The sequence below is a fragment of the Mobula hypostoma genome, chromosome 6 (genome assembly GCF_963921235.1).
Source record: "Mobula hypostoma chromosome 6, sMobHyp1.1, whole genome shotgun sequence".
In the NCBI taxonomy this organism is placed as follows: Eukaryota; Metazoa; Chordata; class Chondrichthyes; order Myliobatiformes; family Myliobatidae; genus Mobula; species Mobula hypostoma.
The window spans coordinates 70056347-70074925 of NC_086102.1; the positions used below are offsets into that span (position 1 = coordinate 70056347).

Below are 18579 nucleotides of genomic sequence, written 5' to 3' on the forward strand. Positions count from 1 at the left end.
AGCCTTCCACATCAGCCACAGCAGACGACAAACCTCGACATTCGACATCGAGGCAGGCAGACATAGAAGAAGATGACCTGCCTGCCCTGATGGAAACAGACGACGATGAGATGACACCCCAGTGTCCCACCACCCCAACCCCCGGGCCGCAGACCGATACATTGCCCCGGAGAATGCAGCGGTAGCCAGAACGCACCCAACACATCTTTAAGAAAACAGCCGAAATAACCAAGCTAATTAATTAGGTGCCGCCCGGCATGTAAATGTCAGCCCAGATCAGAGGCGATTGCCAATTGCGTCGCCTCTGAGCTGGCCCACAAGGATATTAATCTCCCTTTGGTTCTGGTGTAGGTGTTTGCACAGGTGCCATCTTACCTAGAAGAGGACCCAGTGATCCAAAAGTCTGAAGCCTTTCACCCTGCACCATTTCCTGAGCCACATGTTAACCTGTATAATTTCTAGCTTCACTGGCCCGTGGTGTGGGTAGCAATTGTGTGGTTACCTCCCTGGAGACCCTTTCCTTTAACTTAACACCCAACTCCCTGAACTCAATTTGCCAGGGCTCATCACCTTTCCTGCCTATGTCATTGGCACCAACCAGGACCACAAGCCACCCTCCCCTTGAGAATACTATGGATTCAATCCAAAACATCCCTAACCTTGGCACCTGGGAGGCAATGTACCAATTGGGAATTTCGTCTTGTCCACAGAACCTCCAGACTAGTTTCCCAAAGCAATGAATCCTCTATAATTACAGCTAATCTCTCCCCCCACCACCCCAACCTTCCTTCTGAGCCTCAGAGCAAGACTCAGTGCCAGAGGCCACACTGTCCTCTGCTAAATCATCCTCGCAGCAGTATCCAAAACAATATACTTATTACTGAGGGGAATGGGCACAGGGTACCCTGCATGGCTGGCTGTCTCCTGACGGTCACCCAGTTACCTGTGTCCTGCACCGTAGGTTTAGCTGCCTTCCTGCATCTCTTGTCAATCACTGTGAGGGGCAGAGTCTTAATGCAGATCAATGATCTCTGCAGTGAGAAGTCCCTGCAGTCTGTCAGATCTACAGTACTTATCTGTTCTATAATAGGGTAGGCACATGAGGGAATAAAGCATCAGTGAGTGAATCATGCACCAATTTCGATCATTATTGGATAAATTAGTATGATGTATGGCAACGATATTTTCACTGGGTGAATTGTGCCAATTCTTATTTCCCAAAGGGTGCATTTTGCACCAGAAATAAACTGAATTGTACTGATATGTAAGCAAAGTAGTTCTGTATACTGTATTTTACAAACTAAAGCCTGTGTTTCAATTTCTAAGCATTTTCGGTGCTTTGAATTTTTGGAAAATTTAGTGACAATAAACTAAAATTTACATACCTTTAGATCATGAAGATAGCAATTTTGCGGAAGTCTGTTTCAGAACAGAGCATACTTTTGCAGCAAGTTCACTGAAACCTGGATAACACAACCCAAATATGTTTGTTAATTCAATGGAGATTTAACGGGGTATTTAATGTGCTGTTGCATTGTGAATATAGACTGAAATCTGTACTGTGATGATATTGGGTGGTAGAACAGCCTGAAAGGGTAGAATGGTCTACTCCTGCTCGAAACTTCAACGATTCTACCTCACTGCATTCTACACTGTGAATGTCATTCACAGAAGTACGGGGGGTGATTGATAAGTTCGTGGCCTAAGATAGAAGGAGTCAATTTTAGAAAACCCAGCACATTTATTTTTCCTACATTTACACACTTAGTCCAGCGGTCGTGGAGCATACAGATCCCTTCTTTGTAGAAGTCGGCGTCTTGGACCTCCAGAAGTGGTTCACAGCCGGGGTGATTGATAAGTTTGTGGCCTAAGGTAGAAGGAGATGAGTTAATAACTTCAAACTTTCTGCATTTTCACTCAGAGCTGAACTGCACATGCATGTAACAAGAGCAGTATAACTCATCTCCGTCTACCTTATGCCATGAACTTATCAATCGCCCCTGCTATGGACCACCTGGAAGTCCAAGACGCTCTCGTTATGTGCACATGCAGTTCAACTCTTTGAGTGGTTATGCAGAAAGTTTGAAGTTAATAACTCATCTCCTTCTATCTTAGGCCACAAACTTATCAATCACCCGTGCTGTGGACCACTTCTACAAAGAAGGGATCCGTATGCTCCATGACTGCTGGACTAAGTGTGTACATGTAGGAGGGGACTATATTGAAAAATAAGTGTGCTAGGTTTTATAAAATTGACTCCTACCTAGGCCACGAACTTATCAATCACCCCTCGTACTTTGAATCTGAAAGCAATGCTCCAAATGACCTTTCCCTTAATAGTTCTACTGGAGCCTTGAACAACTATTACAGAATACCTGGGGACAAAAGCTACAGGGAATACTTGCTGACCTCTATTCTCAGTGTTAAACACTGCACTACAGTTGCAAATTAAATACAGCCATAAATCTATTCGGATATATTAATGAAAAATGTCACTTTTGAGTATTTCAATGGCTACTAACCCATTTGTTGATTTTTTTGCAGCACAGTTGGATGCTTGACAGGTTTGCTGGTGCACTGTGCATTCATGCAAAATTTGAAGACTATTTCTGTTAATTACCACAGGTTTACACCATACGAATGGTACAATCCGCATCCTTGCAATCCTGACTCGGATGTAGTGGAAAACAATTTTACTTTACTAAATAGTTTCTGGTTTGGAGTTGGAGCTCTCATGCAGCAAGGTACATAGGTCACACGTCATTCCTACACACATCCCACAGTGTGCTGGGGGCCTTTGTGCCTGGTGAGCTCCACCCTCTGCAATTATGCTCCATACTGTAAAACCTAGCAGGGATTAAAAAGAATAATTCTAAACAGTACAGAAAGTATTCACTTGATGGCACAAAGATATAAGAAGCTACAAAGATAACAAAGGATTTGTGTCTTGGGATGATTAAGACAGAAAGCTGAAAATGCAATAAACAGAAGAGGTACAACTGTCTTACCAGAGGTTAGTGGACCTAAATACTTAGAAAACATAATGTGATCATTTGGTGTAGTAATCTGAATGAACTCTACCACCTGATGTTTAAGTTCCATATTTTAACTCCCTGCCAAGGTTTCTCCATATCTGAGCCTCATTTTCTACAATAGAGCTTCAACAGGTCAAGTTTTAAACAGGGCCATAATTTTACATGGATAGGACTTAAGTTTTAATGTACGTGAAACATGCTATTTTTAGAACTGAATTTGGATGAATATTGACCAAACATGATGGGTGAAATGATAAGAGATATAGAAAATTTAGATATTTGCATACATATGTATCTTTCTCTGAGGAAGTTCTGCTCTGCTTCTCCCAAAATGTGCTATTTTAAATAACGACGTATGCCTAAAAACTTCTATAAATATTGTATGATTACACTATGTGCTAAACATATGCAATAAGCAACTGCTCTAAAATTACAGGGATGTGCAACCACTATTGTGAGGTTATTTTATAGGTTTGGTCCCCTCAGTTTTACAAGATATGAAATTTTGTTATAAAAAGCATCATGGCTGGGATCTCCTGTTGAAATCACATTAACACTTCTTTCCTGTGGGTGGTGGGGAGGGATTGCAGCTTTGTCTAGTTAAGATAAGTGATCAACAGAAACCTTGGGGATAATTAGCTCAAGCCAGGTGACACAAATCAATGATAATCTATCTTAATTAGGATGTGCAGCCAAGAAAATAAACCTGGGTGTGTCAGTAAATAAAATAAATCATATTTAATCCCCAATATCTAATATTTAAGAAAGAAACATATACAACAACATTGCAACACTTGAAGAGAAAAAGATGTTTTAAGATTTTCAGAGTTGACTCTTCCTCAGAATTCCTGAATTAAAAAATCTAATTTTACAAGTGAAAATAGATGCATTAGATTTAAATAAATTAGGCTGATGCATTAAATAGGAATATTATTTTGATACTCCATGATGAAATTCAACAAAAAGTACTGAACATAACTGTGAGCAATACACACAAAGTGGTGGAGGAACTCAGCAGGTCAGGCAGCATCTATGGGGAGAAATAAACAGCTTACTTTTTGACCCAAAACATCAACTGTTTAGTTCTGTCTATAGACGTTGCCTGACTTGGTGAGTTCCTCCAACACCTTGTGTGTGATGCTCAAGATTCCCAGCATGTACAGAATCTCTTGTTTCTGTAAACTTAACTACGTTATATTTCACTGACAAAATTGTTTTCTTGGTTTCTGAATAAATTTCCAATAACAACTGAGAAATAACTTAACTACCTACAAATTACTACTCACTTAATGATACTTCAACAGCCACAAGATAATAATCCTTACTGGGATAGGGAGCAGGCTATGTTTTCAGACACTCCTACCTGTCAAAGCTGAATTCAGCAAATACTATCCTCGGGTTTTACAGTATAGCATTTGTGTGTTTGTGATGGTTGGATGTGTATGAGTGCTGATGAAAGTTAGTTTTATTCTCCATTCACAATGGTGGTTGGTAAACTGCATGTATACCAGGCACTCATGTCAAGCATGCTGGAGTTTACCATCACCCACAACAAACTGTGGGATGTCGTGTCTGATAGTTGCCATTACCTTGGATACATGACAGTCAGCCCCAATCAGGCTCTGCTCTATTTTTTAAAGAGAACCTGAAGCAAATGTTTGCACATACAAACTTGTGGTACTTGCAGACAAAAGCTTAGTTTCTACTAAGAGCTACAAAAAACTCGTCGAATGCCAACATCTGTGTGGAAAATCTGTGATATTTGCGCGAGAGCCATCTGTTTGATTTTTTTTAATGTGATGATCAGAGTTTCTCTTTCCTACAGCCCATGTGCAAAGTCTGGATCAGGATTGGCTGTCATGTCTGCCCTAAGGCACTAAAGAGACTTCAGCAAGTATTGTCTCTAAGCAGATTTTACCCTAATTAAATTTTAATTTGCTGACTCAACTAGAATTCAGGCATGCCAATAAACTGTCAAATGGGATGAATTTTTGCATTAATCATCTTAAATCAAATGTATTTGGTGAGAATAAAAGGAAACAATCTCAGTACTAAGTGTATCAGATAACCATGTAAAAGTCCATGATGATGTTATACCTTCAAAATCTTCGTAAGGTGAGAGGAGAAAGTTTTTAATCATTCAGTTTATAATCTTAAACAAAATGGCAACCATCAAAATTTGGAAGTATGTTTCGGAGTAGGTATTATCATATAATGCTTTCTTTGACTATTGTGGATTACCAAATATGAGTGCTGTCTGACTCTTTAACACTGAATCAAATATCATGGTAATAAATCCTCCAGTGATGCATTACGCTTTCATTTTACATGTCCTATTTTTTATTAATCTATCCAGATTCAGGATTACAATAGCCTTTTATATATAGCCTATAAATTTATCCAATCTGTAAATTTATCCAATCAAAATTTAAGCTATTAAGCATAAATGGAAGTAAAAAGCTTTGTCCCAGACCACCTTCTGCTGTGTTGAGTCATGTGCAAATTGGACTCAATTATGAATCCTCTGTTTACTACTGTTTTACTGTAGTCCACTGAAGCAGATTGTTGTAGTCTGAAGCCATTATTTCAGCTCCCTGTTGTTTGGGCTGTCTGGTTCACTGACATGTCCTGTTAATTTTAACTGTAGTGGGCATTTCTGTTTAAATGGGAGAATCTGGTATGTATGTTTATGGAATTATATAATTAGGGCCAAGAAAGGTGCTATTGCTTGTTTTGTTAGTGCAAACATGAGGCTTCTGGACAATCACTGATTATAAACACGAGAAACTCTAGATGCTGGGAATCCAAAGCAACACACGTAAAATGCTGGAGGAACTCAGCATCTATGGAAGTGAATTAACAGTCAATGTTTTGGGCTGAGACCCTTCTTCAGGACTGGAAGGGAAGGGGGAAAATGCCAGAATAAAAATGTGGGGGGAGGGGAAGGAAGATAGATGGAAGGTGATAGGTGAAACCTGGTGGGTAGGAAAGATAAAGAGCTGGAGAGGAAGGAATCTGATAGGAGAAGAGAGTGGACCATAGGAGAAAGGGCATCAGGAGGCAGTGATAGGCAGGTGAGAAGAGGTAAGAGACCAGAGTGGGGAATAGAAGAATAGGGGAGGGGGAGGGAAATTTTTTTAGCCAGAAGGAGAAATCAATATTCAGGCCATCAGGATGGAGGCTGGAGTATAAGATGGAATATAAGATGTTGCTTCTCCACCTCAGGTTGGCCTCATTTTGGTACAAGAGACCAAGGACTGACATATCGGAACAGGAAGGGGAATTAAAATGTTTGGCCTCTGGGAAGTTTTGCTTTTGGCAGATGGAGCAGAGGTGCTCGACAAAGCACTGATTATAATTAGTTTTCAACATAATGTCCTCAGGCATTACTGCACCCCACAGAACAGGAAGCTTTGATCTGTTTGGAACTAGCTGATCTCATTAGTGCCATTATCCGGAGTGCACTATTTGGTCCTGGTATTTCTGGGCAAGAGGATTGAATAATTGGTGAGAGTTCCCACAGTGATCACTAGCCATTGCCTCCAGCTGGGGAAATATGCAAATCTTTATATTGGCATTGAATTTGGCTTCAAAACTTCTGAGTTCTAATGGTGTTCCAATTGTCTACTGACTATATCTGCACATGAGGATTGACACTTGGGAAAAGTACAGGGAATCTCAGCAGCCTGTGATCTAAATCTCAGCAAGAGTCACCACCTACAGGAGAGCAAAATAAAATTTGGAGGGGAGGCAATGAGAAAGGGTGAATTGTCTGTTTCATGGGGTAAGTACATGCACAGCTATTGAGTATAGATAATGACTGGCCAGAATATTCCCTTATCTGTATGCCTTAGAATTGCTTAGGACTGAATTGGCCTTTCTGAGAAGGTACTTAATGTATTTTTTTGTTTTAAAATAGAAATTAACCCTCAGCCCATTGTTTTGAAGATGCAATAATATTCCTACTTTGTTTGATTCAGTGAATGAAGTGTCCATTTCCTTTCTTTCCATTCCAAATATCTCTGTGGTTTTTGACCTTTGTGTGTTTATTATTTGTGCAGATGAAGCTGCTAAAATTCATCCAGTCTTGTGCTTTCTTATTTATGTTATATTGTAAAACTTATGATGAAGCTGGAGTAAGGAAACTATAAGTTCAGTTGTCTGAAATAAAGCTGCCCAACCAGGACTTAATTTGATGCTTTTCCCAAATGTATAAAATTGATCACCCATTTTTATAATGAATTCTTTTACTTCCATTTCCCATGTAAAATTTTGCCTTGTAACTATTGTAATTTATAACATAAGAAACCTTTTAAACATCATATCTGTATCAACTCTTTTCAAGAGTTAAGCTCTGTTCCCCAATTCTCATTGCCCTGTCACTCACTCTGCTTGACCTACTCTTCTAAATTTTACTTGCTTCAATGGTTTTGTTGTATAACAAGCATTCAGGCCTCTCTATGAATACATTTTTGTATTGTCCCTCTTCACTTTGAGTTAATGGGCTATTGTTAGCTCCCTGAATTCTCTCTTAATTTTCAAAATAATCACCTCTGCAGTTGTCCAAGTAGTGCCCAGTATTCTAAGCATTTCATAACTTCAGTTCAACAATCCTGGCATCATCCCGTGGAATCACATATCTTTCGATGCCACACAGCAGTATAGTGCGATGTAAGGTCATTTTAAACTAGTGCCGAATTGTCTTTGGTGATAATATTGATCACTTCAGTATTTTGAGTAATTAAGCAGATTTTGTCCTGTGCTGCCTGGCCCATCATGTTTTACACAAGCTGTGGATTCTGTTTCTTTGTTTGTGGAAGGTTCAATGTTTGTTTGTCTCATAACCTTCAATCTCTGACTTAATAATATTTCCCTATTGCTACTGTTGTAACAGGATCAGAACTGATGCCCAAAGCTCTCTCCACTAGAATAGTGGGTGGAATCTGGTGGTTTTTTACATTAATTATAATCTCTTCATACACTGCCAACTTGGCTGCCTTTCTAACTGTGGAAAGAATGGATTCTCCCATAGACTCTGCTGATGACTTGGCAAAGCAAACCAAAATAGAATATGGTGCCGTCAGGGATGGATCCACAATGACTTTCTTTAAGGTAGGATTTTTCTTCTCTCTACAGCCTTACCACAGGCCGCCTCTGTGGTCATCAGAATGATACTGTACAGATCCAAATGTACATCATAAATATTTAAATACTTTTTTTTTCAACTGAGTGTTCATAATTTGCAAACAGGGATTCTGATGTTATCTGGGACTCATGCCTTCAGGAATTTGTCTGATTATTTTTTTAAATCACTGAGTAAAAGAGCTATAAAGAAATTGAACTTAATTATTCCTGTAGTAAGTTCCATGCTTTGCTGTTTAGTTTAATTGCTGCCTTGATTGATAACTTGGTGGCTCTTGGTGATCATAGCTCGACTGAGGTAACCAGAACATGTTACAGATCTCAGAATAGAAATTACTGCTCAAGATAGGAGCATACAAAATTTTGGAATATTTGTATGATAATCATCTGCAGTTAAAACATGGAGAGTTATATGTCTTATGAATTGGTTATTTAGTCTGTAAAATAACCCACTAACAGTGTTTTTAAAAAAGAATATTTTTAGTCCATTGATAATATCTGGGCTGTAAAGATACATCACTAGTTTCTTTTATTATAGTAAGAGAACTCTTATTCCAGGAACAGAGCATCATGTACAGAATTCATGTAGTAGAAAATCTAGGGCTTTTCAGAATCAGAATCAAAATCAGGAATATGTTGTGAAATTTGTTAACTTGGTGACAGCAGTTCAATGCAAAAAAAAAGAGAGTAAAAAACCCTGTGAATTACAGTATGCAGTTTTTTAAAATAGATATGTGTGTGTACGTGCGCAAAATAATTAAATTAAATAACTAGTGTAAAAATAGAAATATAACAGTGTTCATAGGTTCAATGTCCATTCAGAAATTGGATGGCAAAGGAGGAGAAGCTGTTCCAAAATCATTAAGTGTGTGTCTTCAGGCTTCTGTACCTCCTCCCTGAAGGCAGCAATGAGAACAAGGCATGATATAGATGATAGAGGTCCTTAATGACTGTCGCCACCTTTCTGAGGTATCGCTCCGTGAAGATGTCCCGGATGCTACAGAGGCTAGTGCTCATGATGGAGCTGACTAAGTTTACAACTCTCTGCAGCTTACTTCGATCTTGTGCAGTAGCTGCCTCCCACCATCCCCCGCGGCCCATACCAGACGGTGATGCAGCTAAATAGAATGCCCTCCATGGTACATCTTTAGAAATTTTCGAGTACTTTTAGTGATACTGTATACCAGATCTTCTCAAACTCCTAATGAAATATAGCCACTGGCATGCCTTCTTGGTAGCTGCATCGATATGTTGGGTCCAGGTTAGATCCTCAACAATATTGACACCCAGGAACTTGAGATTGTTCACTCTTTCCACCTGAATCTTCTATGAGGACTGGTGTGTGTTCCCTCATCTTACCCTTACATCCTACCAAGATTTCCTGTCCATTTTGTAGAAAATCCTGTGATGCCTGGTGACTTTCATGCTTATGATGTACTGTAAGTATATTTAGAAGGCCTATGTGGAATCACTTGAAAGCCATATAAAATAATTGCTTAAAATATCAGGCGCTGATCTTCATATTTTATTTGATATAAAACAAAGGAAGAAAACACTCTGAGTTCTACTGGGATCCTTGTATAACATTTGTATGTACCACATGACCAGCTATCACTCCCTTCACTCAAGTGTGTTACTAAATGTGGATATCAAACTTGCCATTTTGCAATATTTATGGCTATTCTTATTCACTTGAGCAGACAAAGATGAAGTGATTGTTGTGTTTTTGGTTGGCACTCTGAGGCTGTATTCATTGTGCTGATATAGTGACTCCCTCAGTGTTAGTAGCACCTAGAACATTAATCAGTGCCCTAATGTCTTCAGTGACATTATTGTCTATGAGAAGAACATTCCTGTATTTGTGATGAGATGGGAGTGACTGGCTTTGATATCAAGGCAATATTTGAGTGAGTGTGGCATTAAGGTGCATTTGTCAAAGTGTATCCCCAATACTTCACTGCTGAAGGTCCTCAGGCCACTGTCCTTCATCTCACTATCTTCAACTGCTTCAATCATGAGGTCAGAAGTGGGAATACTCACAAAATGATTGTACAATTCTATTTAAAACTCCTTAGCAAAAAGAAGCAGCCCATGCCTTCAGGCAGCAAGACCTAGACAATATTCAGATATTGGCTGATCAGTATCAAGGCACATTAGTTTGGTGTTTGCATGTGGAGGAAATTTTTAAACGACACTGCAGGTATTCACCCAGGCTAACTGATTTGTATGAACAACTAAACTGAAGTATATAGTGAAATAGAATTCTTTACTGAAGGCAGTAATTCTTAAATGAACAATAGTACATGAATACATCAATTTATTAGGAGTACCATAATATAATATAAACCTGTCCCATACAAGCGACAGTAATCAAGTTCTGTTGCACTGTGTGTGAGTACACGTTGCATAGACCTAGTTAATCCATTGTTAAAGATTAATGCATTGTTTATATCCAGGAAAATGTCAGTCCCTGCAGAGTAACTAAATTTAAGACTTCCACTGCACCTGTTGTTAGGAAATGATTACCAGTGTAAACTCTCCTACGCTTTCAGAGCACATTTTGTGAAAGCTGTAGGGGTGATGTTACACAAGCACAGTTTCCTTCGAATCATAAAGATACCACAGGTTAACAAAGATATCACACATTAACAAAGCTGAATATTGCATGCAATTATGTCCCAATTGGTAATATTCATTTAGATCATAATTAATTAACAAAACATGCCAGTGCATTTTAAAATCATAGTCATGTTCTTCCTAAATTGAGAATCAAAATCAGAATCTGGTTTGATATCACTGGCATATGTCGTGAAATTTGTTGTTTTGTGGCCCCAGTACATTACAATACATAATAATAAAATCTATAAATTACAAGAAGTATTCTTCATTTAAAAAAAAAAGAAAATTAAATTAAGTAACAAACAAGAGAAAATCTGCAGATGCTAGAAATCCAAAGAACACACACAAAATGCTGGAGGAACTTAGCAGGCCAGGCGGTATCTATGGAAAAGAGTACAGTCAATATTTCAGGCCGAGACCCTTCAGCAGAACAAATTAAATAAATAGTGTGAAAAGAGATAGTTTTTATGAGTTCATTGTCCATTCAGAAATCTGATGGCAGAGGGGAAGAAGCTGCTCTTAAAACTTTGAGCATGTGTTTTTATGCTCCTCTACCTCCTCCTTGATGGTAGCAGTGGCAATGGGGCATGCCCTGGGTGATAGGGTCCTTAATGATGAATGCCGCCTTTTTGAAGCAGCATCTTTTGAAGGTTTCCTGGATACTGGAGAAGCTAGTGTCCATGGTGAAGATGGCTGAGTTGACAATCCTCTGCAGCTTTTTCCAATCCTGTGTAGTAGCCCCTCCATACCGGACAGTGTTGCAACCATTTAGAATGCTCTCCATGGTACCTCTGTGAAAATTGTGAGTGTCTTTGGTGAAGTACCAATTTTCCTTGGGCTCCTAATGAAATACAGTTGCTGTCGTGCCCTCTTTTGTAATTTCATCAATATGTTGGGCACAGGATAGATCTTCAGAGAAATTGAGATCCTGGGACTTGAAACTGCTGATCCCTCGATGAGGACAGGAGTGTGTTCCCTCGGCATCCCCTTCCTGAAGTCCACAATCAATCCCTTGGTCTTACTTGGTTTGAGTGGAAGATTATTGCTGCAATACCACTCAACCAGCTGATCTGTCTTGCTCCTGTGAGCCACCTCATCATCTGAAATAGTGCCAACAGTAGCTGTGTTGTCGGCAAATTAATAGATGTCATTTGAGCTGTGCCTAGCCACAAAATTGTGAGTGTAGAGAGAGTAGAGCTGCAGCTTATGCACTTACTTTTGAAGAGCACCGGTGTTGATTTTCAGTGAAGAGGAGATGTTATTTCCGATCTGCACAGACTATGGGGCTCCCAGTGAGGAAATCAAGAATCCAGTTGCAGGGGAAATTAAAGAGGCCCTTATTTTGGAGCTGTTGATTAGAAATGCGGGTATGATCATGTTGAATGCTGAGCTATAGTCAATTAACAGCAGCCTGGCATAGATATTACTATTGTCCAGGTGATCAAAGGCCGACTGGTGAGCCAGTGAGTTTACATCTGCTGTAGACCAATTGTGGCGATAGGCAAATTGCAGGGTCCAGGTTCTTGCTTAAGCAGAAATTGATTCTCGCCATGATCGACCTGTGATGGCACTTTTTCACAGTAGATGTGAGTGCCACTGGACAATAGTCATTGAGGCAGCTCACCCTGATTTTCTTGGGAACTGGTATGATGATGACCTTTCTGAAGCAGGTGGGAACCTCTGACTGCAGCAGTGAGAGATTGAAGACTTTCTCCAGTTGGTTGAAACAGATTTTCAGAGACCTACCAAGTACACCATCAGAGCCTGACTCCTTACAAGGGTTCATTCATCCTCTTGAAGGATGTTCTGACATTGGCTTCTGAGACAGCAATCGCAGGGTCACTGGATGCTGTGGGGATTCACACAGGAATAGTTTTATTCTCTCTTTCAAAGAATGCATAAGAGGTGTTGGGCTCTTCTGGGATTGAAACATTACAGCCATTCATGATGTTAGGCTTCACTATGTAGGAAGTGATGGCCTGCAAACCCTGCCAGAGATGACACCCATCTGATTCTGTCTCTAACTTCAATTACAATTGAAATAGCCCTCTGTAGGTTGTACCTGGCCTTCGTGTATGGTTCAGGATCACTGGTCTTGAATGCCACAGATCTAGACCTCAGCAGACTATAAATCTGGTTCCTCAACCGCTTTTTGTTTGGGTATGTCAAGTATGTTCTTGAAGGTACACACTCGTCCACACAGGTCTTGATGAGACCAGAGACAACCGTGGCATATTCCTTCAGACTCAAAGATGAATCCCTGAATATTGTCCGGTCCACTGACTCATCACACTCCTGTAAGCACTCCTCTGCCTCCCTTGATCCTCACCACTAGTGCTGCTGTCCTTAGTCTCGGTCTGTATACTGGGAGTAGAAGTACAGCCAGCTGATCAGACTTCCCAAAGCCTGATGTGGAATGGCACAGTGAGCATTCTTGGTGGTGATATAACAGTGGTCAAGCGCGTAGACTTCTTTGGTTGCACTGGTGATGTGTTGGTGGTAGTTATTCAGAGACTTGTTCAAGCTGGCCTGCTTGAAATATCCTGCAATGATAGGGAAGGCATCAGTGTGCACAGTTTCATGCCTACTGATTATGTTGGCCTGAAGTGGAATGTACACTGCTACTGGTTTGACGGTGGAAAACTCCCACGGCAGATGAAATGGATGACATTTGACCGCTAGATGTTCCACATCAGGTAAGCAGAACTGTCAGGTTTGAGCACCATGATGAATTAATCATAAAGCATACTTCCCTTCCTCTGCCTTTAAAAGACCGAGTTGTCCAGTCTTTGCAGAGAATGGTGAAGTGTAAAGCCATCAGGCTGCAGTGCTGGATCCTAAATAACAGGGACAGCCATGATTTCGGAAAGCAGCATACACAGATATCTGCCCTTTAAATGTTCTGTGCTCTGAGAGAAACCTAGAGAAAGATGATGCATCAAATGCATTGCCCTCTCTTGAGACTTTGATTTATTACTGTAAATTGGAACAGAGGACAGAAAATCTCATCTGTAATGGTTATGTTCAAAGACATAGGCAAACAGCTTTGGAGAATTCATCTTTCTGCTTTTAGTTACAGATTCTTATGTGACTTTAGGTCTTAAATTGTGACAGTATTGTTTGGTTTTATAGGTATTTTCCATTTTATAACCTAATTCTATCCCCTTTTCTTCTCCAGCATCCTCACGCATTATATACTTCCAGTTCCAGTGTCCATCTGTTTCAAAACTCCTGTTATAATCCTTTACATCTGGTTCACGATGCTCGATGCACCAAATTGCAATCCCCCTCTCCATTTGCATTCTCTGTATTGAAACAACTTCAAGGCTTAGCCACCTGTCCCACTTCCCAATCATTTTTCACGCCAATCCGCACTGAGCTGCAGCAGTGTCCAGTCCTTCAACACCATCAACTTAAAATCTTTCTTTAACCTCATTATACACATGGCTGCTCCCTCTAAAACAACTTCTTCATCTTCACTTTGGTCATTGTGGAACTCAAGGAGGGGAGATCATAAGACCAGATGTCCATAAGTCACAAGAGCAGAATTAGTCCACTTAGCCTTTCGCGTCTCCCCCCACCATTTCGTCATGGCTGATCCATTTCCCTCTCAATCCCATTCTCCTGTCTTCTCTCAGTAACCTATCACACCCTGACTAATCAAGGATCTATCAACCTCCACTTTAAGTACACCTGGCCACCACAGCCACCCGTTGCAATGAATTCATTAAGCACCCTCTGGCTAAAGGAATTCCTCCTCACTTTCATTCTAAATGGACATCACTCTATCCTGAGGCTGTGCCCTCTGGTCCTAGACTCCCCCATTATAGGAAGCATCCTCTTCACTTCCACTCGATCTAGGCATTTCAACATTCGATAGGTTTCAAAGAGATCCCCCTTCATTCTTTCAAATTCCAGCAAGTATTGACCCAGAGCCATAAAAGCCTCTTCATACAATAATCTTTTCATTCCTGGAATCATCCTTGTGAACCTCCTCTGAACTCTTTCCAATATCAGCCCATTCCATCTTAGGGTAAGATGCCCAAAACTGCTCACAATAAGTGAGCAAATTAGAGTAAATTAAAGTGAGGCCTCACCAGTGCATTATAAAGCCTCAGCATTACATGTTTGCTTATTCCAGTCCTCTCAAAATGAACGCTAACATTACATTTGCCTTCTTCATCACCAACTCATCCGACAAGTTAATCTCCAGGAAACCTGCATGAGGACTCCAAAGTCCCTTTGTACCTCAGATTTTTAAATTTTCTCCCCACTTAGGAAATAGGCTACACTTTTATTCCTTCTGCCTAAGTGCATGACCCTACACTTCCTGACACTGCCACTTCTTTGCCCATTTTCCTCATCTGCCTAAGTCCTTCTACAGTCTTCCTGCTTCCACAACACCAGCTGCCCCTCTACCAAACTTGGGCACAAAGCCATCAATTCTGGCATCCAAATTATTGATGCAAAGTTGCAATCCCAACACCAATCCCTGCAGAACTCCACTATTCACAGATAGTCATCTAGAAAAGGCTCTCTTTATTCTTAGTCTTTGTCTCCCATTATTCAGCCAATCCTTTATGCATACTAGTATCTCTCCTGTAATACCATGGGCTCTTGCCTTGTTAAGCAGTTTCATGTGCAGCAGCTTATCAAAGGCCTTCTGAACATACAAATACGCAATATCCACTGAATCTCCCTTGTATATCCTGCTTATTAATTCATCAAAGAATTCCAACAGAGATTGTCAGGCAAGACCTCATCCTTAACAATCAACTTCAACACTAATGTCAGGCTAACTCAATAGGTTTCAACAGGTACGTTTAATATCAGAGAGAAGTATACAATATATATCCTGAAATTATTCTTCTTCGCAAACATCCACAAGAAGAGAGGTGCCCCAAAGAATGAATGACAGTTAAATGGTAGAACCCCAAAGCCCCCCCATTAGCTCCCCCTCCTATTCATACACAGCAGCAAAGCAACGATCTCCCCAGCAACAAAATCCTACTAATTTTTTGCTCATAATAGTGATAATCATGCTCTGTCTTTTGCTTTTCTGTTGCTTGTGTCACCCTGCCTGTAGAATACTTTTCTTAGGGATATGTATATCTATCCTGTGTAGTCCTGGATGTTCCCAGAAACCCCAGTGTTTGTTGTTCTGCCATCAACCCTGCTAATGTTCCCTTCCAATTAACTTTGGCCAGCTCCTCACTCATACCTATATATTTTTTTTACTCCACTGTAATACTAATACATCTGACTTTAGCTTCTCCATCTCCAATTGCAGGGTGAATTCTATCATTTTATGTTCACTGTCTCCTATGGGTTCCTTTACCTTAAGCTCCCAAGTCAAATCTGGTACTTTGCACAACTCCCAATCCAGAATAGCCTTTCCCCTGGTGGGCTGAATCACGAACTGCTCCAGAAAGTCATCTCATATGCATTCTACAAATTCTCTCTTTTGGGATCCAGCATCAACCTGATTTTCCCAATCCAAGTCAAGTGAAACACACTCTGGCCCTCATTGACGGGTCAGTGGTTTAAAGAGTGAGCAGCTTTAAGGTCCACTGCATCAACAATCTACCCTGGGCAAATACATTGATGCAATCACAAAAAAAGGCACACCAGTGGCTCTGTTTTGTTAGGAGCTTGAGAAGATTTGGTATGTCGCCAAGCAATCTTGCAAATTTCGATGGAGATGCCTCATGGTAGTGGTGAAAGGAGAGCATGGCCTGGTTGTATCATAGGCACAGGATTGCAAGAGGCTGCTGAGGGTTGCAGACTCACCCAGCACCACCAGGCTGTAGTCTCAGCCACCCCTCCATTGAGAACATCCTCAAGGGGCAGTTCCTCAAAAAGGAAGCACCCATCACAAAGGACCCTCACCATCTAGGACATGCCTACTTCTCATTACTGCCATCGGGGTCACTCAGGAAATAGTTGGTAGGCTTCATGATCAATCTCTCGAAGCACTTCATTACAGTGAATATAAGTGCTGCTGGACTATAGTCATTGAAGCAAATTGTCACATTCTTCTTGGGCACTGTTGAAATGAGAGGCTGAAGATGTCCATAAACACCTGTTCAATAAGTAATTAATTATAAAGAATATTATTTGTACTGAATTGGATGTTCTTTTGTTTTTGTTGCTCTGTCTACTTGTCCATTTCATAGAAACATAGAAAACCTACAGCACAATACAGGCTCTTCAGCCCACAATCTGTGCCAAACACATACTTACTTTAGAAATTACCTAGGGTTACCCATAGCCCTCTGTTTTTCTAAGCTCCGTGTATCTATCCAAGAGACTCATAAAAGACCCTATTGTATCCGCTTCCATCACCGTCACTGGCAGCCCATTCCATGCACTCACCACTCTCTGCATAAAAAAACATACTCCTGACATCTCCTCCGTACCTACTTCCAAGCTCCTTAAAACTCTACCATTTTTAATTTGTTTTCTCTCCTTTTCTTACCCATGTATCCCTACCTTGATATTATTTTCTGTACTTAAGGGTTATTTTTGTAACATGTTACTGACCAATCATCTGCATTAAAATATATTTGAATTTCAGTTGGATCTTCATTCTATTAGTTCTAAGCTTGTAGGCAACAAACATTGAACACCTGGACTAATCTCGTACATATCCCATCAGACTCTGCAGCAAAAGGCAATCAATTTCTTTGAAGAACCAAGATCTGATATTCTGCCCTCTGCAATTCCCAGATAGGTGATGGATGTAATTGAATGTAGAAACTCATAAAAGGTCAGTGGAACTAGGCTGCGACAGGCTGATCTGGGAAATGATATGGTTTCAAAGAAACATAATGTATCAGACTGCATTAACAGAGGGATGGAATATAAATGAGAATGTTCCTTTACTACATATAGTTAGGACTAATATAGCTCTGGTCAGTCAAAGGAAGACAGTATTTAAAAATCGCATATCAGGATTTAGGTACAGAAGAGATATCAGGGGTAAGTTTTTTTTACACAGAGTGGTGAGTGTGTGGAATGGGCTGCCAGTGACAATGGTGGAGGCAGAAACATAGAAACATAGAAAACCTACAGCACAGTACAGGCCCTTCGGCCCAAAAAGCCATGCCAAACATGTCCCTACCTTAGAACTACCTAGGCTTTACCCATAGTCCAATATTTTTCTAAGCTCATGTAGCCATCTGGGAGTCTCTTAAAAGACCCTATTATTTCCGCCTCCACCACTGTTGCTGGTAGCCCATTCCACACACTCACCACTCTGTGTATATAAAAAAAAACTTACCCCTGACACCTCCTCTGTACCTACTTCCAAGCACCTTAAAACTATGCCCTCTCATGCTAGCCATTTCAGCCCTGGGGAAAAGCCTCTGACTATCCACACAATCGATGCCTCTCATTATCTTGTACACCTCTCATTCTCCATTGCTCCAAGGAGAAAAGGCCAAGTTCACTCAACCTATTCTCATAAGGCATGCCCCCCAATCCAGGCAACATCCTTGTAAATCTCCTCTGCACCTTTTCTATGGTTTCCATGTCCTTCCTGTAGTGAGGCGACCAGAATTGAGCACAGTACTTCAAGTGGGGTCTGACCAGGGTTCTATATAGCTGCAACATTACCTCTCGGCTCTTAAACTCAAGCCCATGATTGATGAAGGCCAATGCACTGTATGCCTTCTTAACCACATATGATAGGGTCTTTTAAGAAACTCCTGGACAGGTACATAGAGCTCAGAAAAATGGAGGGCTATGGGTAACCCTAGGTAATTTCTCAGGTAAGGAAATA

At 40.5% G+C, this 18579-nt stretch overlaps 1 protein-coding gene across 2 annotated transcripts in view; it reads left to right on the plus strand.

The window, feature by feature from the left end:
* LOC134348089 (glutamate receptor ionotropic, kainate 1-like) overlaps positions 1–18579 on the plus strand; it is a 370881-nt gene that overhangs the window by 307961 nt on the left and 44341 nt on the right. For both annotated transcript variants that reach the window (XM_063050936.1, XM_063050933.1), the window contains 2 exons: positions 2626–2744; positions 7930–8147. In XM_063050936.1, coding sequence (XP_062907006.1) covers positions 2626–2744; positions 7930–8147 — 337 coding nt within the window. The remainder of the gene's footprint in view (positions 1–2625; positions 2745–7929; positions 8148–18579) is intronic.